The sequence below is a fragment of the Cyrtonyx montezumae genome, unplaced genomic scaffold, assembly GCF_038088225.1.
Source record: "Cyrtonyx montezumae isolate F1298 unplaced genomic scaffold, pur_monq_1.0 scaffold_8, whole genome shotgun sequence".
Lineage (NCBI taxonomy): Eukaryota > Metazoa > Chordata > Aves > Galliformes > Odontophoridae > Cyrtonyx > Cyrtonyx montezumae.
This window is the reverse complement of record NW_027072089.1, coordinates 12,784,690-12,808,963: the sequence shown is the minus strand read 5'-3', so window position 1 is coordinate 12,808,963 and position 24,274 is coordinate 12,784,690. Positions and strand designations below refer to the sequence as shown.

Sequence of the window (24,274 nt, the reverse complement as noted above, 5' to 3'; positions counted from 1 at the left end):
ATCCCAGAGGAGTTTAAAACCCTGCGTAATTGATGCTCTACTAATTTGGAGGGGGCTGAAGCCATACAAAGAGACCCTTTATCTTACAAACAGAACAAAACAGAAACGAACTCATTCTCAGGCTTATAAAACAAGCCTTTACAGATAATTATGTTTTATTACTCTTCATTTTATGAGGATTGTGTTATACAAAACAAATACCAGATGCCTATTTGTTTCATATTGGGAAGGGGGGTGGGGAATGAATCTCTGCGAGCACTGCTGTAAGCAGCACTGCTTTTAACTAAACACAATAAATGCACAGAAACTGATGCCGTTTTGGAACCAGCAGGTAGGAAGCAAATGTACAAACGTTAGCCACTAGAAGAGCCTCTTGTCCCCAAGCTCTCGTGGCAAGTGCTCGGGGCCTCAAGCTGGTGTGCTGGGAGCAAGGCTCCTGAGATGGGATTTTTTCTGATAAATTAATACCCAACTCTGCAGATCACCAAAAGGAGGTGAGGAATTCAATGTTACTGCTACTAAAATGACACACAGACTCAACAAGGAAACCCCATGAGTTATAAATAAGGCCAGCCATGCAGCTTAAAGCAGCAGCTATGGGGTCAAATGATGGAAGATGAAGGAGAAAGGAAATAGGTGCAAACAGAACGGGTGACTTTAAAATAAAGCAATCAACCAGTGCACTGACATCTCAATACGAGCTGGATTCTTCCACTTGCTAGACAGGCACAACAGTCCTCCAGAAGCATGCAGGACTCAGCCCCGCAACGGAGATGAGGGATGTGCAACAGAAACATGGAGAAGACAACTGGAGGGAGGCACGCAGAGCACGCACGAGCACAAAAGCAGGAATCGGACACAGCTCCTCAAGGAGAACAGAACATGCCCAACTTCTCAGCAACAGCCAGATGTCAGCAGAGCACCCCCACAGAGGAATCGCTAGGAAATTCATTTCCTATTTGCAATGGTGGTTTCCTTTTTCATTTTAATTGCATTAAGATCCAATCATAGAGGGACAATAGATGCTTCTTTCTCAAGGCCAACACTAGCTGTGCATTGTCAATCCAGTTTTCAGCATCGTGCCTGATACTGCTTTAATGCTAACATTCTGCAAAAGAGACTGGGATTGTGTTGGCAGGACTGCATTCCTGGGAGTCTTCTTCTAGAAAGATTTTGTGAAAGAGAGATTTTATAGACAGTGCAGTAGCAAACGCCAAACACGTAACAGCAGAATGGTTTCTAGGTTTAGCTGTTCATTTCCAGGTTTCCCTACGCTGTCATTGTTGAGAGTGTCTCCTCTCCCACCCTCTACTGATGCCTCTTCTCAACCTGAACTAGCTCCTCATGGCATCTGTTTACAAATATTCATTGCATTCGACACTTTTATTAGCCCGGTCAGTTAACTGTAAGGCCACAGTGCTATTCAGTACAATTATAGCAATCAGTGCATTGATTATTGTGAAACACAGTTATCCTGAGGATAAAGGTGAAGACAACAAGAAGCGTTGCTGTAAGCAGTAACTGAACTACCGGGGCAATCAGGGACCACGCCACCACCCTCAAGCCCTCAGCTCTCCAGTTCCAGACACAACACAGATCTCACTGCTAATTGTTTTACCATGACTTGTGGCAGAAAGGCTTTTCATCAAAAATGAAAGAACATTAAAAATCCTTTTTGCTAGAAAGGTTTATTATAGGCTGCTAGAAGCAGCCACCCGAACAAACACAGAAAAGCTGTTTTCTTTGGAAATTCAGGGATGTTTCTACCCACAGAGCCAAAGGACATGCATTCTAATCACCACATTTGCTATTTCAGCTTGCAGTGCCCGTGGCAGCTGGTTTGCCAGCATTGCAAGGAGAGTGTGTTGGGCTCCTGAGCCCACAGGTGTTGCTGCATCCCCAGCCTCCAGAGGCTCACCTATTCCCTCCCCCACTTCATTCAGTCACTTTCATCTTAGCACAACAACAGCACCATGAAAGGAAAGGGGGGGAGAAAGAGGGGAAGAACGTGCAAAAATGAAGTAAAAAGAGGATATCTGGGACTGAAAAAGCCAACTTGACAGAGGAATCTGGCAAGAGCTGACACAGTGCGAGCTGGAGATGAAAGTGCTGACTACGGGACTCGTGGTGTGTGTACTGCAATGGTGGCACGATTCTCATCAGAAAAACACATCTCTGACACCTCTTCAACATCACTCCCATGAAAGAGCCAGATAGCAACCCAGGACTGCTAAATTTAGCTCAGATCTCATCTTTTGTCAAATATGCATGAAAGCTCATTTGGCCAAGCCAAAGCTAAAACAGCTTTTAAACCTTTCTTAAATGGATTCACGTGCCAAAGCCAGCCGTGCACACTGAGAACATGCCAAGTAGTAAAGGGAAAGGCAACGCCAGCCTGCATCAGGATTTGCAGAACTGTATTTAAAAAAGCAAGCAGGGAATGAGGAGAGAGAAATGAAAACAAACAGCTGCCTGAAATACTTCCCACCTTCAGAAATGTCCCCTTAAGATGCCTACCTGCTCTCGTCACCTCACTGCTGGCAGATTTTTATTACTCTTACTCACGAGAAATCCGGTGGCACTTAACATGCAGGAGCGGTACGCAGGAATAGATCCCGCTGCCACAGATAATGCAGTTCCAAGGGAAACCCATCAATTGTTAATGGCCATGCAAATTGTTGAAACTAGAGAGTTATTCACAGTTATCTCACTGATTTGGTAAGTGTCCGTGCCTGATGCGATCGCTCACTTGATATATTATTCCATTACAGTTCAAGCAGTAGCCTTACCTTTCGGTTTCAGGGGGGAACGAAAAGTGTGAGAGCCAACGGGAGGCTGAGGGGCTGCTATTTGTTCTGAACTATTTTAAGCAGCCATATGTACCTTCTTGTGCAAAGGTTTTACAGCGCAGTAAATCTCTCCCTGAGACCGCAGTCATGACTTCCTGAATTTCTTAAACCCCTCTGATCAGAAACTAAAGAAGTTTAGCACGCAATTTCAGACCCTGACCTTGCAAAGCACCTTAGGTTTCACCCCAACACGTGGTTCCCTCGTCCTTTGTGGCACTGGATCTTCAGGCTGCAGACTGCACGCAGATCAGGGCTTTCTACTGCTTATGCAAAAATCTGCTGACACTCAGTAAGCTACAGGTGTTTCTTCAAATCCGTGATGCATTCACTCTCTTTCAGCACCAACTTAGCAATTATTAATTTTCAGCATTTACTGCAGCTCCAACATATTAGAAACTGTTTTTTTTTTTTTTTTTTTGCTTCCTGCCTGTGATTTATTACTTTTAGAGAAGCGGAGTTTGCTTTTCCATTTTGTTTGTTCGTTTACAAACAGCCCTTCAGGGGGAAATGTTATTCTTCTTTATAAAGTAATTCTGAAATCGCAGGATACAAAATGAACCCTGTAATTATGTTTCTCACTGGGATTAGGTAAATTATATTTAATTAAAAAAATCTGCTAGCACCCAGCACAATGCTTGGTGGCAAATCGAGGAGATGAAACATTTATGTGTTTATCTTCCTGCAGCAGCTGATTGAGTCCCTAAGCAGGCACACCCATTCGAACCTTCTCAGACACAGAACCAGACATTAAAACAAAAACTCGTCCTCCCCTCCAGACAGAGGTTCTGACTTCCAGAGGTCGCCTCTGATTTCATCCCGGCAGACTGAGCAGGGGGAGTTTCGATGGGCCTTCAGCAGTCACCCGTGGAACTACTCAATTGCACCAGCAATTCTGTGTTGCGACAGGCGTCTGCCACTGTTGGCAGGGGAAAATCTGTTCAGAAGAAGTCAAGATTTTGCATGGAGAATATAAGAAAAGCAAGATTTGTAACTAAACTCCTTGCAGCTGTGAGTTTGCCAGCTTGGTGCTGGCTCAGCCTAGCATCCAGCAGGGTCACACCAGCCAGCGTGGCCAGGGGAGCCATGCTAACCTGCTTCCTGTGCACATTTCCAGCTGTAAATTCAGGAACCTGCAAGAAACACTGAATTGTAGGGGTTGGAAGGGACCTCTAGAGACCGTCGAGTCCAACCCCCCTGCCAAAGCAGCTCCCTAGACCAGGTTGCTCAGGTAACTGTCCAGGCGGGTCTTGAACATCTCCAGAGAAGACTCCACCACCTCTCTGTGCAGCAGCAGGAGAGGCATCCCACAGGGGCAGAGGATTTCCACAGCTTCCCCTTACTTCGGGTTTGCAGTTGCACTCCCATCCACGTTCCTGGATCCAGCATATACAGTCACACTCATCCGGCAGTGCTCCCAGCAGGCCAGCAGCCTTTGGGTCATACAGCTGCAATTCTTTAGGCAATCACATACAACAGACACGACCAACCCCCAACCCATGCCCTGCTGACAGCACTGCAGCCGTGCCCTGCCCTCCATCATTATGCCAGCAACTCTGCCTCTGCCCCATAGAGGGGCCATGCCTGGGCACACAACTGTTACCGAGCACCAGCAGCACACTGGGCACTGCTAGCCCAGCTGGGCTGAGACCAGGATACACTGCAGCTCATGGCAAGGAAGTTTATCATTTTGATACGCTGGTTAAACACAGGCCTCCGAACAGCAAAAAACAGGCAGCTGTACTTTCCACTTTTGACAGAGGAATTTGAGAACAGGTTTCAAGACTGCATAAAAATCATCAATTCTTTGGTTTGTTTGCAACTCCAATCAATATAAAAACATTACCTGCAAATTTTCAAATGGAATGTACAGAGTGCTAATCAAAACCTGGCCCACGTCTCTCAACCAACCTTTTATAAGCCAGAGAGAAATCCCCCTCACCCCACAGTCACTCCTCACTCATGGCATCACTTCTTGCCATGCATGCATTTGTGATCAACAATTGTGTGGTGAGCACGCTGAGAACTCACCACGGACTGCAACCACTGCCACTGCTCCAGCCTGACACAGTACTTCCACAAAAACAGGGTCAGATATCCCACTAGTTTTATTGCTCCCTTCTTCAAGTGTCTAAATTAAGAAAGAAAAAAATTAAAATACATTTTGTTACTTACACACGTGAACTTTATTATATATTTTTTGAGGGCTGTTCTGGAAGTAATGCCTCCTATGCTATTATGCTGGCTCGTGATGTCAGAAGCAATGCTTTTGTTACAGCAGTAGAGGCTGAACCTTCCCACAAATGTCCCGTTCCGTATTGCTGCCGTGCAACAGATGGCAGCAGAGGGGCAGGTGACAGAATGCCATCTGCCACAGGAGTGCCTATGAAGCAAAGGTGTGTCACCAAATTCCCTCATGCAGAAAAAACTGCACTTATTGACATTCATCAATGGTCTCCATAAACGCTCAGCAAACACAGTGGATGTGAGCACAGTGAACAAGACACCTCCGCAGACTTGTTCGTCACTGATGAAAATGCATAGCTAATAGTGGTGACTGTGTTTCATAGCTGAGAATTTGCTCTATTAAACATCGTTCCTGTGCTCTTCGTACCTGTTGTAGTTTCCATGGAAATAATTAAAAGGCATCACTTTCAGAGCAACCTTTGCAGATGCAGCTCTAGACAATTCCTCCTCACCCAGTGCAGCCCAAGCACGACACAAGGTTGGACATGTGTGATGGATGGACGTCCACACTCATCTGCAGCCTCGAAGAAATGAGCACCACGGGACAAGGCCCCCCGTGCCTCCCTGCAAACATTCCAGCACACACCTTCCACGTGTGTCACGTGCAGCCATCAGCGCTGCGCTGAGGAGCCGAGCAGTGATGGATCGCATTGATTTGTGTCCATGGGCTGACACGGCCGCATCGAGCAGCACTAATTTGGTGGGAGGGGAACAGAGCTGCGTCGCCTGCAGCATAGCGTCCTGCCGACCGCGCCGGGATCGCCAGGGAGCAGCCACACACTTCTGACCGTGCTTACAGGCAACACGCCGCGAACGCCTAGCTGTATAATTATCATCTGTTACAATTATGCAAAGAAGTAACATTTCAGCAAGGCCTTCTCATTTCCCATTCTTAGCACTGAATACTTTTGTTTTGCAGCCAATCAACTAAATTGGCCCTAATTCTGTTTCATTCACAAACACAAAGAGTTTATTAGTGAAAAAAAACGTGAACAAACGGGAAATTCACTTAGGAACATAGGAATTATTTTGTTTTCATCTATCTCAGGAACAGAAACCAGGGGGAAGGAAGTCCACTTCAGTACGGGCAGCTCTGCAGACTCCTCTGTGGCACTGCAGAGTGGCACCAGGACTGGCAGTGCCTCAGCACCTGGGGGAGGAATGGCACCTGGAGCTGTCCAAAGCAAGCAACGGGAACCAAAGGGTTCACATACTGAAACTGACCATACACCGTGGCCCATGAAACCTGAAAAAGGAAAAGTTTTTGCGTGGTGTCCAGAGAAGATAGCACCTCCTTCCTCTCACTATTGAGGAGCCCCGTTCTCTGCAAGTGGCTTGACGTTAAGTTTCCTTATTCCCATCCACAGTCCTATTTTAGAAAGTCACATCACATTTGAAAGTCATCTAACTGCACACACTCGTTTAGGTTCTTCCTCAGCAGAGCAGCTAGGCACAAAATTCTGCTGAGCAAGTGCCTGGGTTTCTTAAAGCATTACTTCTCTTTCCTCATGTGAAACAAATCTCTCTTTTGTTCTCATCTTGAATTCATTCCTCCAGCTAGGCTCCTCTGCACAGCCCCAGCATGCCCATCTCTCATCCCACTGCAATCCCAGGACGAGGACTGCTCGGAGCATCCTCCTCAGCCTCTCCCAGTGCAGGAGTTCAAGCTGTCAGGAGTGGCAGTCTGCTCCACACACAGAAGAAAGTAGCACCCCCAGCATGCTCTGCCTTGGACTTGCAGCCCCCCAGCACAGCAGGAAGTGTGGGCTGGCTAGGATACCCATGTGCCCTGAGACACTAAGTATCCCGGAAAGCTGCAGAGCCTTAAATATAACCTAAAGTTACACATTCCTGTGTGCTGAACTCATCTCCCTACGACACGGGACAGGAATATGCGTCTTGCATCATCCCCCAGCTACAGCCAAGTCCTTGAGAAATAAGCCACTGGGCAGGATGCGGCCGTTGCTTCCAGTTATCCACGTGCCCACCGACTGCTTCCCTCTGGGTATTACAGCGGTGTGTTTACTGAAGACCACAGAACTCTGTGGATTTGCTGAAAGAAACCTCACAGTGAGAAAGGGAAAGCAATCACAGATAATACTCCAGAAATCATCAGATTACAGCACATTCTCTTGACTCACATCTGTTGAGTAAATAAGTGTTTTGTGCCCACCAGTCTCATTTACTTCCCTCTCGCAGTCGGCTGCTGTTTTCCTCTCCAGTGGACTGTTCCAAGGCTGTATGTGGGCCAAAAGGATTATTTCCAGTGGAAACAAACTGAAACCCAAGTCTCAGCTTGATCTTCCAACACTAGGTTGGATGCAGCAACTTCCCCAGCGTTGATACGTAGTTGTGCACATTCATCCTTCCCTTGGGGCAGATGCAGGGCATGGGCAGCACATCCTTAAAATCAAAGGATCATTATGGCTGGAAAGACCCCTAAGATCACCTAGTCCAGCCATCAACTCACCACCTCCACACCACTATACTACATCTCTCAAAGCACCACTTACTCTTTTCTCGAACAGTGACTCCACATCCTCCCGGGCAGCCTGCTTCAATACCTCATCCCTCTTTCTCAGAAGAAATATTTCCTGCTATCCAACCTGATATGAACTTCGCTGCAGACACCTTGCTAGGGCACGGCTGGTCCCAGTCTGTGCTGGAATCATGACTTTCAGCTCAGTGTCGGGTTGGGTTCACCCAAGTGCCAACCGCCTGTTCCACGTTTCATTCTGCGTAACATGGAAACGATGGCGTGAGCCATTTTTTTGTTTGAGTTCTGTTCTACTGCCACACAGTGATAATTGCTTACCAGTAAATTATCCTGCAACACCTACATTTCTGCCTACAGAAAAAGGACCAGACCAGCCACCTGCTGCAACAGTTTGTCACCGCAGAGCCTCGGGTTAGACGCTTGACAGAAGCGATGTAGAAAAGCCTGGAGCCAGCAATTATAATAATAACTCACCCCACAAGAAAGCTTAATCACCCAGTTAGGAAGGAGACTGGATGCACCCGCGGGCAGAGTGTGTGACCCTGTGCAAGCAGCCACATGTTCTGCAGGATGGACAGGCACTGGAGCACGTGGGACAGATGGACACCGCACACCTGCAGGGTGCCAGCACAGTGTCCCCTAACGGCATGCAGCAGTGACAAGTACTGTCCTTACCTTGCTGCCTTTTGGGGCTGTGAGGCAACACACGTGCATTGCACCCTGCCTGGGAACACACAGCTTTTCCCATCCGGCCCAGTCAGGCACGTTAGGACACCGCGATATGCGCTGAGCAGCGGGAGGAACGTGCTGCAACAAATGTTGTGCTTCACCAAGGGGTGCTGAGGCGGGGGAGCTTTGTTACTTACCTGCTTACTGCTCTTTGGAATAAAGGCATTGTAGAACAGGCTTATTTCCAGTTTCTTGAAAATTGATACAAAAATAAAAAAGCAGTCTGATGGGGATAGGTCTCTGCAGGAGCCAAGACACTCTGGGAAAGCACCCAAGGTCTCTCAGCAGTTCTTGAGTTTCACCCAAGCCCCAGAAGCAGATGGGTGATATCTGGGATCCGTGGGCCAGTTCTGTCCCAGCTCAGCTCACCGGTCTCAGGGTCAGATCTGTTCCAGACAGACAGCACAGACACTTCCCAGCCCTGTCCTGAATAGCTGCATAAAAGCTGACCTCTAACATCGTATCAGGAATTCTGAAAACAATTCATTCCACGATGGGGGCCGGCACGTACCTTCACATTTTAATACAATGCACTGAAGCTCAAGATGTTGAAAAAAAGAATGTTGTGTTTGTTCAAAACACGCACACACATGCACAACATGAAGATCCTCATCACATGTTCAGCAGGCACACCTGAGCCTTCCTGCATGTTGCTGTGCCAGCCTTGTGAGCTGCACACTCATCCCTAGCACCCGGCACTTCTCTTTTTTTTTTTTTTTCCATAATCCTTGGTGGGGATGAAACAAAACTGCAATTGCTTTTCTTCCCACTGTGTGCTCACTGCACATCCCTGTAACCTTTGCTCAGGACAATGCTTTTATGGTAGGAGGTGCAGTTGTGATTGACACACGTTTCACCAGTAGAGTGCACACCAGGTAAACCTACAGCGCACCAGGGATTACAGAAAGGATCCACACACACGTCTGGCTGGGTGTTTTCCCCATAACACCCCACACAACCCCACTGGAGGTCCTCTTGCACCCTGCAGGGTTGTCCCAGATATGAGCACGCTTTCTGCCAGTACCCAAGCAGGTCTGAGGGCAGCCACTCCTCACCACAAGCCCTCAGCCTTCTCTTGCAGTCCCATGCCATACTGTCCCACAGCTTTCTTTTTGGTCTCATACTACACACACTTCCCGAGCACTAACTGCTTGTAAAGCATTAAGTTGATGAAGAATGCCTAGCTACACTAGCTCTGAACCACCATGAGAAAGTTCACAGCTGTCCAAAAAATTGTGCTTACCTTTCTCTTCTCCTTCCTCCTCTCTTTGATTCTGTTCATTATCTGTTTTGTTTTTTTCCCCCCATCATTTCATTACTGATATCCACTTCAGCTACCCTGCTCAGATCCAGGTATAAGGACATTGAACAATGAGTCCTTACATCTGTGCACGCCTCCCTGTTACGAGCCCCATTTTCTGAAGGCAGGGCTGCACAGCCATCAGGGGAACGCTGCAGACAGCACTATTTACTCCCCTAGAAAGATCCCTGCTCTGGTGTGAATCCATGCATCTGCCTTGATTAAATTATCGCATGCTACAATTGCTTTCCGTATCCATAGCTATTTATATTACCTTCCAAAAAATAATTATTTGGAACCAGTTAAGCCTGTACATGAATTCTGCCTTTGTTTAAAACACGCTGTACATATGTATATATTTAGACTGTCATTAAATATTTAAGAGGCTGTCTTCAAACTTTAGCAGCGCTGCTTGCTCGCTTAACCCTTCGTGAAACGGAAAGTTCAAAGCTAAAGTCCTCCTGAGCAGGAATTTGGTTAAGTCCAATGGTTTCAGAGCTGGTGGCAAAGTCTGACTTTGATGGAGCCAAAGGCACCGTGGAAAAAACAGAGGTTTTCTTTGTTTTCCTCTAAGTTCTGCTTGCTAGTAGTCTCATCATAATAACGCATTTCCTTTTGGTCTGCTTTATCTGCTGAGCTGCATAACTGGGATGCAAATTCATTAGCTGTAGCATACAGAGGGATCTCTCAATACTATTCAGGGACAGGGAATCACACACATGCCATCCTCACGTTCCCCTCAGTGAAAGAAGATGCTTTTCCATTTCCCCACAGGTAAGGATGGCACCTTTCTCGGCTCTGTCCATTCCCAGAGAGGAAGGAATACATCCTGCACGCACGCAGACCTCACTCAGTCTCAATGCTGTGCAGTAGACAGAACTCCATGACGAGTAACTTACAGCCTGCACTGCACTGAGGGCAACGGGACGCTCCCCAACCCACTGACATGAGATCACCGTGTTTTAGAATCTGACCACCTGGTCAACCCAGCTCAGTGAGCTCTGCCCCTCGCATCGAGCCAGCACATCAGGGCCAGCTCTGCATGGAGAAAGCACTGACGCTCCTCTCAGCCCTGCAAAGCGCTGCAGCACAGGAGCAGCAGGGTGCTGTGTGACCCTCCCAGTCCTACACAGATATGCAATTATGTGCATCTTGGAGAAAGCACTTATCCTTTTTCTGCTTAAAACCTCACTGTTAGACCCAAGCAGAAAAAAAACCATGAACGCACTCTGCACGTGGTACTCAAGGCCCACAGAATTTACTCAGGTTAGTGGAGGTGCAGCTTAGAGACATTTCCAAGCACCACAGCCCCGCTGACGGTCAGGTGCTGGGAAGGCTGAGCAGAGTCCCTTATGGTGCTCACGTTGGAGCCGTTCGCCCAGCAGAGCAGCCTGCTCTCAGGATGTGACCTTGTTGGGTTTATGGAGCCAGCAGAACTCCAGGTGGGGTCAGTGCCCTAGCGGATAAGCAGTACTGAGCATCAGCAGATAGCTGGCACTGAGCAGCACAGGGCAGAGCACCACAGAGGGCTTCTCTCACCAGACACCAAGGGGTTTCAGTAAGCGCTCAGCACAGCGTCTGAACACCAGGAGTTCAGTCTGCCTCAGCTCTTCATGTCACCTCATTTTCTGGCTATCTTTTTTCACTTCCTGCCTTACCCGGCAGCGTTGCAAGGGAATGCTGAAGCCACCAGCAGCACAGCATGGCTGTGTGCCGGCAGGCAGCACGCCGCGTGTGTGAGCAGCACAGCACACCTCTGGGGGCTGTGCATGCACTCAGCCCTGAGAAATGGGCAGCAAAGAGCCCTACGTTGTAGCAGGTCAAATGCTATAGCTGGGGGGGAAAGAAAAAGTTCTTACTCGTGTCAAACAATGGCCAGTGTTTGTTTTTGTGACAAGCAGACAACGTGAAGCACAGCAAATAATGCAGACTTTTAGTTGGCTCAGTCTGCTCCTCCTCTGCCAAACAACAGCACAACCTGAAGGCCACAGCTGTGCCCTCTCAATGCCACCCCCAGGGAGATCCAAGGGACCCCTGTCACTGACAGCGCAACTTCAGCTCAGCATCAACGCACTGCTCCTGCTCTTCACTCTGTATCCCCACTGGATTCTTTCCACATGTGCATCATTCCATCCCCAAGCACCGAAAGCTTTCCAACTGAAAGTGGCACTAACCGCCTGCCCAGCATTTCGCTGCTGCCTCCCTGCTCCAGGGCACGTTTACCGGGGTGGCCCCACATTTTAGTGCTCCCAAACCAGTCCCTCAGCCCCCGTGGCCGCTTTCGGTGGGAAGCAGGCGGCCAACGGGAAGTTCTGCTCGGCACAGATGCCATGGGAGTTCCTCCACCGCTCCTCCCCAGGAGTGTTTCCACCCGCGCTCGCAGCGCATCGCATCGCAAAGCCCTTCCCGCAGCCCCACCACGCGCCGCTGGCTGCACGGCACAACGCAGCTCCGCTCAGTTCAGCGTCTGCCTCCTGCAACGTGGGAACTGCTCTCACGGAAAACTTCACGTGCATCCACTCTGCAGGCAGATCGGTGCCGGTCAGCATTTAGATCGGCTGCATGCAGCTTAATCAGCACTGCAGAGCTGGAGGTAGTTCTCAAGAAGCGATTTTCCCAGTAGCTGTACACACAAACCTGAAAAGCATAGGGGAAGGTAAGGGCACAGGGAGCCGGCGCTGCCGGAACGCAGAAACGAGAACAGGGGACAGTCAGGACGCGGAGTGCTAAACACAAACCATATTCGCAGCACTCGCACATCCTCACACACAGATGTAGGCACTCGCACGCAGCGCATCAGCACAGCGTTTCCCTTCCCTCCTTTCTGCCCAGCGTTGTCAGCTCCAGCCAAGAGCCGCGAGGCTGCGACACTCGGCAGCAACCTGCCCGGCACTGCCCCGTGGCACACAGCTCGAGCTCTCGGCCCCAACTCTCCCGGCTCCAGGGCACGGCTGCGAGGGGGCACTGCCCGCGGAGCACCAGGTGCTCAGCATCCCCAGCAGCAGCTCCGCTGCCCGAGGGCCACGGGCACTCTGCTGGGCACCGATTCTCGGCCGACACTGCGCGGAGCGGCCACGGACACACCGACCCCACCTGCGGGACCGCGGCTTCGGCGCTCACTTACTTCTCGTATTCGGTGTTGTCTCTATCGCAGCGCGAATCCTTGTGCTTTTGCCAGTCTTTGCCGTGCTTGCAGGTGGTCAGGAGGACAACGTCCTCCCCGTTGTGGACGTGATATAAGGCATTCCTGGTGTCTGACCCTATCCCTGTCAGGTACCTTTTCCCCTTGAATACCAACATGTACTTCCTGAGAGGAGGGATGGTGTTAAACCTCAAAAATCCCTTCTCCCCTCCTGTCCTAGGGTGATCCTTAGAAAAGAGCGGAATAGAAACATCAAAATTGGGTCTGAAGTTCTCGGTGCTGATGCTGGCTTTGGCCAGCATGGCCTGCCCGATGTCGAAACCCACGTCCTCGGTGTAGTCGGGCCAGGTGCCGGAATATAAATTAAAAATCAAGTGATTTCTCCCGTTGTTCCACAAGTGGAGGCTCTGCACTTTGGAGCGGAGGTTGTGCACGTACTGTGGGGAGAGCTGGTCCCGGTCCAGCGTGTCCAGGCTGAGCACGAACAGACACGCCTGGCTGGGGTCGGAGGTGTAGAAGCGGGAGCCCTCGATGGCCGCCAGGACGTTCTGGTAGCTCTCGGCGATCTTCTCCCCCTTCTGCTGCGGGTACACGTAGACCTTGAAGCCGTTTTTCCGGCAAAGGGCGAAGTCGAAGCAGGACTCCATGCGGCAGCGGCGCCCGCGGTAGAGGCCGGCGCTGGCGTCCCGCCGCTGCCGGGGGGAGACGCGGGCTCCTCCGCCCTCGGGGCCGGGAGCGAAGGGCCGCAGCGCGTCGGGGAAGCGGGGCCAGGGCCGCTCGGCGCCGGGGCCATGCCGGCCGCTACCGGGCGGAGAGGCGCGGCGCGGGGCGCGGGCTGCCCGCAGCTGCACGCCTCCGAGGTAGAGCAGCAGGGCGAGACAGGTGCCGGCGGAGAGCAGCGTCAAGTAGCGTTTTTTGGCCTGCATGTGTCCGGCGGGGGTCCGGGGGTACGCGGAGGAAGGCGGGGGCGGCCCGAGTTCGCCGGGCGCCGCTCTCAGCTCCGGTCCGCCATCTTCCCGCCGGCAAACACTTCAAACTCTCTTCGCCCACCTCCGCTCGGCGCCTTTCCCCAAGCCGCGGGCTGGGGCTGCGCATGTGGGCGACCGCCGCAACTTTTCGCCGCCGCTCTCTCAGGGGCGGCGGGCGGCGGCGGGCCGGCGGCGGCCCGGCGGGGCGCCCCGCATGCACTCAGGGCCCGGCCCCCCGCGCGGGGCGGGCACCGGGGCAGCCCCGCTCCCGCCTCCCCGGCCCTCTCCTCCGCCACGCTCCCGCCCTCCTCCCGCCCTCCCGCCCTCCCCTCTCCGCCGCCGGCTGCCGGCCCGGCGGGGCGGCCGCAGCGCTCAGAGGCGGCGTGCGCCGCGCCGCAGCCTGACGAAGCCCTGCATCGCCCGGCGCACCCCGCCCGGCCCCGGCGCCTCTCGCTCCTCGCCTCGCGGCCCCCGGGATGCGGCTGCTCCCGGTTCTCGCCGCCTCCTTCTCCTCCTCCTCCTCCTCCTTCCCCGCCCCTCTTCTCCCGCCTACCCCGGGCCGCGGCCGGCCGAGCCCCGCGCCCTGCCTGCCCGTCCGCCCGCCCGCGGGCCGCGACCCCCGCCTCAGCCGTCCCCCCGCACGCCGCCCCCGCCCCGGCCCGGCCGCGCTGACCTCATCCAGCCACGCAGCCCCGCGCCCCCATTGGCGGGGCGTCACGTCCGGGGGGGCGGGGCTTCCGCTGCACCCATTCATAAGGCGCCCGCCGGGCGGGGACGGGTGGGTGGACGTTTCCGGGTACCGCGCTGGGGTCGTTAGGATCCCGAGACTCCCCCTCCTCCGTGCTGAGGTTCCCGTGGGGCTGGGAGACTTCGGCAGCCCCGCCCGCTTCACGCCGTTCCTGGGGTCGGCTCGGGCCTGCTTGGGGCTGACCTATCCCCGCTGCTGCTGCCCCCTGCCGAGCCGGCACCGGGGGCTGGCAACAGGCGCTCGGAGCTGGACCCGAGAACCGGGGGCAAGAGATAAAGCAAAATATATCCGAAAAGAAACAGTCTGGCTGCGGAGCGGTTGCCCCAGGGCCATTGGGTGAGCGGTGCTGGGCTGTGTTCGCTGCCCGCACTGCCCTCTGCTACCGCCGAGCTTAGTGCAAGCGGGCACCCAAATGCCTTCAGCTGAAGGGAGCTGTCAGCCGCTGAACATCCCTCCAGCTGTAGGGTTGTGCTCCTGCTTCTTGGCACCTGGTGCAGCGATTGGCAGCACGGTGTGCTGGGAGAGCCTTATTTTCCCGCAGGCAAATCCCTCTGTGACAAATCCCAGGGCAGGGCTGTGGGACGAGGCAGGAGCACGGCCAGGAGCCCTGTTTGATGCAGCCTTGTCCGTGCATGGGAAGTAACGTGAGGGGCGATTGCCTTCCAGGTAGATAGATATAACTACCTCAGCCACCAAGTGTGGGGACCCCGTGCTGTTTCATGCCTCGGGGCTCTTGTTGTGTGTTCTTGTCCTACTCCACTTCTGCAGAGCTGAGCAGAAACGGCATGTGTAGGAGGCACGGTGCCTCTTCCCCAAGGGAAGGGAGAACCTGCCGTGGAGGGCATGTTGCTGGCAGTGAGTGGGGCTGGGTCTGCAGCTGGAGCTGAGAGAAGACAGTGCCCTTCCAAAGTAACTCATTCGGCAGGAGGGCTGCCGAAGGAAGGAGGCTGGGGTTTGAGGTAGAAGAAAGGTGTGAGAATGGTAAGAAAATTTCATGTTCCTGGAGTGAAGCGTTACTGATGGCTGGCAGAGATTTGGGTCTGGGGGCAGAAGTTTTGGCCTGGGATGTGATAGCGAGGAAGCAGGATTAAATATTAATGTGGTAATAAACCCTGTAAGCCTTCCTTACAATGTTTGTCACAGCCCACATACCGAAACTGGGATGCTGCTGAAGAAAAAGAGGTCAGCTTCTTGAAAGGTGAACTCGGGCTGCTCGCAGAGGCACCTTCTGTCAAGTGCAGGAAGATGGAATCCCATTACTGTCTGCAAATTAAGCCTCCGGAGACTGGTTTCAAACAGAAAGCAGCCTGTGAGCTGCACTGCCTGTGCCAGGGACTGCTGCAAGCGGATTTTGAGGATCAGGTGCCAGTGATTCCATGGCATGGAGGAGCTCCTCCCCACCACAGGAAGGACACGAAAGGCATTGGGCTTCCTGAGGAACTGTGCCATGCTGGAGGTGCTGAAGCCATTACCAGCTTTGCAATAAAGACTTAAGCTTTAAAATATCTGGATTTGGACGCAGGCAGTAATGATGTCGCTTTGCAACACAGAGAAATAAACCTCTGTGGATTGCTGTTGCCCCACCTGTGCTATATTGTGGCTGTGAGTCGGCCTGGATGGCATGGCACTGGGCAAGATGCACCTGGGGAGATGTGTGTGTGCCCCCAGTGGAGCTGTAAAGCTGTGGCGACCACTGCTATTTCTTAAGGCTGTCTTTACGAGCCGACTATTAGCTCACTGTTGAGGGCACCACAGGCAGGACTAGCAGGCCTGGCTGCAACCTTCCGAGCTCTGCAGGCCCTTCTGCCCCTGCTCCTTCACCCTTTGCGCTCTCCCACCCGACCAGTGTGTGCTAGTTACCCTGAGCCAGACTTAAAGAGGTGAATCAGAGAGGGCTCTTCTTGGGTCTTCCTTCTGGTGACTGGCTGCAGGCTGTGGTGCCTACAAACCATAATTGCAGAGTTCCCTTCTCAGCCACCACCTGACTGCTTGATCATGAAGTCCATAGTACCTTCCACCTTCCTTATGTAAAAATTCCTGACTGCATTGCACGCTTGGATGTGCCTTCCTTGTACCTGCTAAGTCATATCTCTCACTGACCCAGTGGACATTTGATGTTTCTCCATCTAGAGCTCAATTTTGGGTCTTGGAAAATACTTCTTGGATTGAAATCCATGTAAAATAGAAGAGGAAATGCTGTCATGCTCTCACCTCTAACTAAACCCCTTATTTTTTAATCCAGTAACTGTACTTAAAGTGTTAGCCTGCATAGGAGACTAGGAGTGACACCTATGAGACTGTCCAACTGAATCTGCTTTGCTGTGGCTCCTTGTGAACAGATCAGCAGGATTAAAGTACCTCCATCACTTGAGCATCCCCTAGTTTCCTGTGTTTTAGTTCACATGTCAATGCACGCATCATTTTTCACCAAGCTGACACTGGAGGAGCTACTTCAGGCTAATGCCCTGGCTTCGGTACCCCTGTTACACACCCCATAGTGCCATGAATCTGCCTGGGGTCAAATTCTGTCAGGACCACAGTAAGCCTCCAGTAGGAGGAAAGAGCAAGTGAAGAGTCTTGCACCCAGGGAGGGTTAACCACATACACCAGTACAGGCTGGGGGATGACCTGCTGGAAAGGAGCTCTGTAGAGAGGGACCTGGGTGTCCAGGTGGATGACAGATTGGCCATGATCCAGCAGTGTGCCCTGGTGGCCAAGAAGGCCAATGGCATCCTAGGGTGCATTAAAAAGAGCATGGCCAGTGCATCAAGGGAGGTGATCCTCTCCCTCTACTCTGCCACTTGGAGTATTGTGTCCAGTTCTGGGCTCCCTGGTACAAAAAAGACAGAGATCTCTTGGAAAGAGTCCAGCGGAGGGTCACAAAGATGATAAAGGATGTGGAGCACCTCCCTTATGAGGAAAGGCTGAGAGACTTGGGTGTGATCAGCCTTGAGAAAAGAAGACTCAGAGGGGATCTGATCCATGACTATAAATATCTAAGGAGCAGGAGGCAAAGGGATGAGGCTGGACTCTTCTCAGCAGTGTGTGGCAATAGGACAAGGGGAAATGGTCACAAACTGAAGCATAGGAAGTTCCACACAAACGTGTGTGGGAACTTCTTCACAGTGCAGTGACATAGCACTGGCACAGCTGCACAGAGAGGTGGTGGAGTCTTCCCTGGAGATGTTCAAGGCCCACCTGGACAGTTACCCGTGCAACCTGGGCTAGGGAGCTGCTTTGGCAGGGAGCTTGGACTCGATGATCTCTGGAGGTCCCTTCCAACCCCTACAGTTCTGTGATTCTGTGAAAATCCTCCCACAACTCAGGGAGGATGCACTTCTCCCTGGCCACAGCAAGCTGAGCATCTCTATGTGTTACTCCTCCATGCCTTACTACCCCATGAGAATTACCTGGCTCCTACACCTCTTAGTAAATCTAACTCTCTGTGGGGTTGTAGACTTGCTAAAGTACCCAGCTCTCACTGGTCTGACCTGTCCCTTTTTTTTCTTTTTTTTCTTCCACCTTGAGAAGTGCTAAGCTCTGTCTCAGCCCCACCTGGGCTAATTGTGCCATTAGGCTGTCTGCAGGCCTTGGGTTTCTTGCTGAGAGGGGCTGATGGTGCTTCTCTGGCTGACAGGACACTGTGAATGATTTATCACTGCTGTCGAGTGTGTTGTGATCCTTGGAAGAAAAGCAGTATCAGAGCACAGAGCAGCTGAGATACTTGAAAAGTCTCAATGATAGGCGTGTGTGCCATTAAGTTGTGTCACCCATTGCTTAATTAGCTCTGACTGCCAGCCTTTGTGGTGTGGACGCGCTTGTCCATGACCAAGTGCAGCCAGGATTCCCAAAGAGCTGAGACAACCTTACAAGGGCCTGGAGTCACAGGCTGGTTCTGCGTGAGGAGCCTGAAGGAATGCAGCATGGTCCTCATGGGTGCTGAGCACCCACAGATCCCATTTCGGGTGAGTTGAGCTGGGTGCTGGAACAGGCTGCCCAGTGGGCAGGGCCCCAAGCTGCCAGAGTTCAGGAGGTGTTTGGACGACACTCTCGGACACAGGATTTGAATTTGTGGTGGTCCTTTGTGGAGCCAGGAGCTGGGCTTCCTGATCCTTGTGCGGCCCTTCCAACTCGGGATGTTCTATGATTCTTCATGCACACGCAGGAGCTCTTAGCAAAACCCCTCCTCTGAGAGCTGTGGGAGAGGCACTGACTCCTTGGTGATATTTCTCCACCTCCTAATGGAAGCAGCCTCCAGTTACTCAGCCCTTGGTAGCACCGGGTTCAACTTTGTAAGACCTTTCTGATGTCCACTCCCTGCTCTTTGAAGGTTGAAGGCTGGCTTACTGTGCCTCAGCTCAGCCTTTGCCTTGGGGTTGTGTTGCTTCATCAAAAAAGAACAAAGTGTGTGTGTGTTGGGGGGGGGGGTGGGCAATGAGGCAAAAACAAGGCACACTTTCAAATAGTAATTTGTGCAATGATAATAACGCATTACAATTATTCCTCAGCTTGGAGCAAATTAGAGTGATCTTTGCTCCACAAATTAATACTAACATTATGGTTGTTTATCATGTCTTGGTAATATCACATGGGAATAAAAATATCAACTCTTACCCATTTAAATAGCCGAGATGTAACTGTTGGAGCTTCAGCACCGCAACAGCTGTTTCTTGTGTCCTCAGAAATAATTGGTTGTTACAGAGGCTATTTGAATGTTGAGAAACTGACTTTGGTTTTATAATTAGTTTATTTTTAAGGAAAAACATAACTGCCCTTTGCTAAGGAGATGAGGATTTCAGGTGGGATGGAGGGACAGCCATTCAGGCACTGACTTGCAGTGACATGGAGCAGACAGTAAGACCAGAGGCTTTGTAATGCTGAGTTACTAATCTCACAACAGAGCTGTGCTGGCTTTCCTGAGCTCACTGTGAGGTGAGGCAGGTTTCGGGACAGAGCAGGATGGCTGTGCTAGCTGTGACGGTAGTGTTTCATGGATTCCTCAGGGCAGGTTCTGTGGTTTTAGTGCATACATCCATCGTCATTAGGTCTTTGGGTGCAGCCAAATTCGGCAGCACCTGAAACCCACCAGTGTATGGGTTTGGACAAGAAGAAATGGTTTCAAACTAAAAGAGGAGAAATTTAGAGTGGATATAAGGAAAAAAAATACAGTAAGGGTGGTGAGGCACTGGAACAGGTTGCCCAGGGAGGTGGTGGATGCCCCATCCATGGAGACATGTAGGCTCAGGCTGGGCTGGGCTCTGAGCATCCTGATTGAGATGTAGGTGTCCCTGTTCATTTCAGGACACTTGGACTAGAAGGCCTTTAAGGGTCTCTTCCAGCTCAAATGGTTCCATGACTGTGAAAATGTAACGTGGTGGGGCCAGGCAGGCTCCCAGTGCCTGGATGTCCCTTGGCATGGGCAGCTGTGCAGCACACCATGCTGGCTGTGGCACAGACAGAAATTGGTGAAACATGCACTGTCCTCATCCTCAGCTGCTACACCATGGGTTAAATGCCCACTGCCAGTTTGAAAAGGAGCTAGAAAGCACTGCTTACTGCATTTCACTGAATCCCCAAGGAGGGGAGGAGGCACATGGCTGCACGTGGCACAGTCATACCCCCAGTGTTGCTATTCAAATCACTGCTCTGCTCAGTGCTCTGCCTGTGCTGTCCTAAGGTTGTGCCAGCTGTTCCTGCCCTCCTGCACCACCAGAGCATGCATTGTGCCATTCACATCCAACGTCCTGCATGCAGCCAGGCTCAGCCAGCAGCACTGAAGCATCTTCGAGGTGGCATTCAGGGCTCTTTGCAGGAGCACACACTGTCTCTGCAGCTGTCTGGCTTCATTGGAAGAGCTCCCCCAGAGCGCCAGCAGCCTGAACAGAGCCTGTTTGTTGGTTCTCCTTCCTTCAAGGAGTGATAACTTCCAGATTTACTCCCTTTCTAACTGAGCATCTTTTGAAGTGGGTGTAGAACTATTTAAATAGCTTCTGTGGAGGTGGGATGAGAAATTGCTCTTATTCTGTAGTCTGCAATCAGCACCAAACAAGCACTTTTCTCCACTGCACACACAAACAGGCAAGCAGCTGCCAGCAGCCTCAGCACTTTAGGTCTGATTTTCTTCTCACTGCTGTAAGGCATGAGGAATTCCAGCGACATCAATGGAGTTTCAACAGTGTCATTGTAATTTGATTTTAGTTTTAATCCTCTTAAGTCTATGTGTTTGGGTTTTTTTGTTTTGTTTTGTTTTTTCCAGGGAGTGCCCGGTGGCTGCACTCTGTGAGGAGGTGCCTGGGCGGTGCAGACCAGCCCTTGGCTACAGCATGGTTCTTCACAGAGTCTAGAGCCCTTTAAGTTGGAAGGGACCCTTGAGGGCCATGTAGTCCAACTGCCCTGCAACGAGCAGGGGCACCTACAGCTCCATCAGGTTGCTCAGAGCCCATCCAGCCTGACCTTGCGTGTCTGAAGGAACGGAGCATCCACCACCTCTCTGAGCAACGTGTCCCAGAGTCTCACCACCCTTACTGTAAAAAAAACTTGTCCTTCTATCCAGTCTAAATCTCCTCTCTTTTAGTTTGAAAACATTTCCCCTTGCCTTGTCACAACAGACCCCACTCAAGAGTCTGTTTCCTTTTCTTTGCTCAGCTTTTGGAAGAGGCAAGGACCAGCTCCATGACCCACCTCTCTCCAGTACCCAAAGATTCCTCTTGCTCCAGCCCAGAGCTCCAGCTGGGGATTGCCAGTGTCCCACAGGAGCTGGGGGCTGTGGCTCATTCCCCCCTCGTACAGAGCAGAAATGCAGAGGAAGCACAACACAGTGATGGCCCATCAGAGCACAGCAAGACTCTGGTGGCTCCCAGAGAGCCCTGTACCCAACAGGAGCACAGCCAGCAAAGCCCAGCAGAAGTTTGGGCCACTGCCGAGTCAGTTCTGATGCTGGCAATGTGTGGTGTGTTCGTGCACCACTTTTTTTCCCTTTGGTGCAAACATGGGTGGCAATCTGATTAGCTTATGATTCACCATCTGGCTAATGTCCCTCCTTCCCCCAGTCCCCACCTGTTCAGATAACTACTACAGCAGTGTAGGCTGTTGACTTGAAATAACTTTTCCAACCCCTTTTGTAAATGAGCCCTGGAAACTGCTGCAGCTCTCATCCACGGGCAGAGGTTGTAATAATTCAACTTCAGTGTCATTGAAAACAACTAGACCTGATGGAAAACTCCATGTGGGCATTTGAGAGGAAGCAAGCTCACTTGGAGCTTCTCCTGCTCAGCCAAGGCTGGGGTCAGACATGCTGCTTCAGGAAGGCTGTGTCTTCAGCCCCAGCGTTGTTCCTTCTAAAGGCTGTCACCTCTCCAGTGCTGTCACACAGGGACATTGCTGCCTCACCAGCTCTGGGGACATGGCCGAGCCTGGCAAAGCTGCTCCAAAGTAGTGACCACCCCAGGTGGGATGGGGCTGGTCGCCTGTGCTCAGTTATGCTGAGATCAGCAACTGTGAGCCCACCTTTGGTCCTCCAGCCCCACTCCATCACTCTGCTAAATCAACATCAGTGAGTTGTCCCCGTGGCCCCCTTGGGCCCTTTGTACCCATTTAAACAGATCGATTGGGCTCAGGGCAAGTTCACAAAAAACCTAAATTCTGTAAGCAGTGCAGTGCAAGAAAAAAATGGGGTCAAGGATGGCACCTCTAACCCTGTGCTGTGAGGAGGAGAGGAGCAGCTGTGGTCAGGTTAGCACCAGGGGAGACAGATGCTTTGCCCATGGGTGAAGGCAGGAGGTTTGCCAAGGAAGTGCCTCTCCATAGGCAGTATGCCGAATTCACCCCTGGCAAACAGCATTAATATAATACATCAAAGCTGGGCACCTTAATAGGAAACCAAGGGAAAGGATTTGCTATACATGCTAGCTACTTTTCAAATGCAAATGTCTGTCTTAAATCAGATTAAGACAGAAGGAAGCCTAGAGAATGCCAATAATTAATAAGTGATAAAGGAATAAACATCCAGGGCATCAAAAGGTAAAATGCAATCACAGAGATAAAAGTGCCCCGGCTCCTCTGTGCCAGCTTGCTGCTGCATGGGGCGAGCAGGCACAAGTCCATTCCCATCTGCAAGGGCAGGGGAAGATCACCAGTCCTGAGTGGCTGCTGTTGCTGTGCTGTCTCCCTCTTTTGCTTCAGGGGAGCAAAGGAGAGCCACTAGCACAGGCAAGGAGGTGGGGGGCTGCCCAAGGTGTGAGCTGCCTGGAGCTGCCACTGTATTGCTGGGCTTGGCCAGGTGGGAGGATGCAGCAGGGAATATCCTCTCCTGCAGCTCCGATGAAGTAGGAGAGATGGTGGTGGGTGCCAGCACTTCTGAGTATCTCAGTGTTCAGTATCCACTGCCATTGTCTGATCTCTGAAGTGTTTTGCATCATTCCTTTGCCTTGCCCTCATATGAGGAGCAGACTTGGTGTTCCCGTTCCCCTCTTTCCCCAGATTTGTGTGTTTGGTTATGGGCACAGTGGGTATATCTCACCTATCTTGAATCTTAAAAGACTACAAATTAGAAATGGAAGGGAGAAAGCTAATGGGCTCTACTCCCCTTTCCTATTCCTTACAGCTCATGTAGGGTGGGGATCGGACCCTCATGAGTCCCCTGTGGTTGTCTTTCCTTCTTCAACTGATGCTTTGTCTGGCTTTCTGGAGCTTGTGTAGGGCACCCAACTTCAACCGGCTTTTGTTGCCTATCGATTGTACCAGAGATTGCACCAGAGATGAGGGCACTGGCAGCCTGTGCATGTGGGACACGAGCTGCCCTGATGGCAGATGACATCGTTGTTAATGTTTGAAAGCTCCACTGCCCACATCTGTGTGCTGGTCCCCAGAATTGGAGGGCGCTTATCATACCAAGCTGCCCTTTGTTTTTAGCCCCAGATACCAGGAAATAAGCAGCATTTATTCCCACAACTCTTAAGAGATGTATTGCTGACAAAGGTCCCCAGATCAGAAGTTAAAAATCAGATGGATAAAAACTGAACATCAGTGATACACTGGGTTCCTCGTGTGATTTGTGGTCATCTCCCTGCGTACAAAAGGCTCTTGTTGCCCCCTCGAAGCACAGGAACATGTTCTGCTAAAACAAATGGCAAAAATTATGCAATTCCCACAGACATCTCTTACATTTCCCTTTCACTCTGATCTTTTGTTCAAAGTGCAGATGGGGCTGGGGGCAGACCCCAGCACAGCAACAGGGAGGAGATGGTCAGTGCAGGCAGAGGCAGTTGGAGCTGCAATGGAGGGATGGAGGTCATGGGACAGCTGCTGGAGGACTTTGGGGAGCCCATTTCTGCCCCCATTTCTCCAGGCCCTTTTGGAATCGTTGCTGGTGCAAAAATCACAGCGTGGCTGAGATGGGAGATCATCTGGTCCCAGCTCTCTGCTCATGTACGAAGTGAGAGAGCTGTGGGCAGCACCTTGGTGGTTGGGTGTCTGGAGCACAGCAGTTCTGGGTGTGAGGGAATGTCTTTGCTGGCCACACTGCACAGTGAGGAGGTGCCAGATGCTGCCACCAGCATTGGTTGCACATAGCACCCATGTTATAGCCCTGCTGCCAGCACACGCTGGTCTGCTGAGGCCACAGAAATCAGCAGTTACCCTTCAGAAGAGAAGCTGGGCCAGCAGAGAAGACGGTCCTGTGGATCTTCTGAGTGAGGAGTTCATATCCACTCCACCAATGGTCATTCAAGCATGACCCTATCAACTCCTGATAATGTTCGTGTGCACTCCACCGGTGGTTATTCAAGCTTGACTGTATC

General features: G+C 51.5%; 1 protein-coding gene across 1 annotated transcript in view; it reads right to left on the bottom strand.

Moving 5' to 3' along the window:
• EXT1 (exostosin glycosyltransferase 1) overlaps positions 1-14,013 on the bottom strand; it is a 156,345-nt gene extending 142,332 nt beyond the window's left edge. Inside the window, exon 1 of the mRNA XM_065753655.1 lies at positions 12,744-14,013. Within this exon, the coding sequence (XP_065609727.1) occupies positions 12,744-13,687 (944 nt within the window). The 5' untranslated portion in view covers positions 13,688-14,013. The remainder of the gene's footprint in view (positions 1-12,743) is intronic.
• Positions 14,014-24,274: the final 10,261 nt, after the last annotated feature.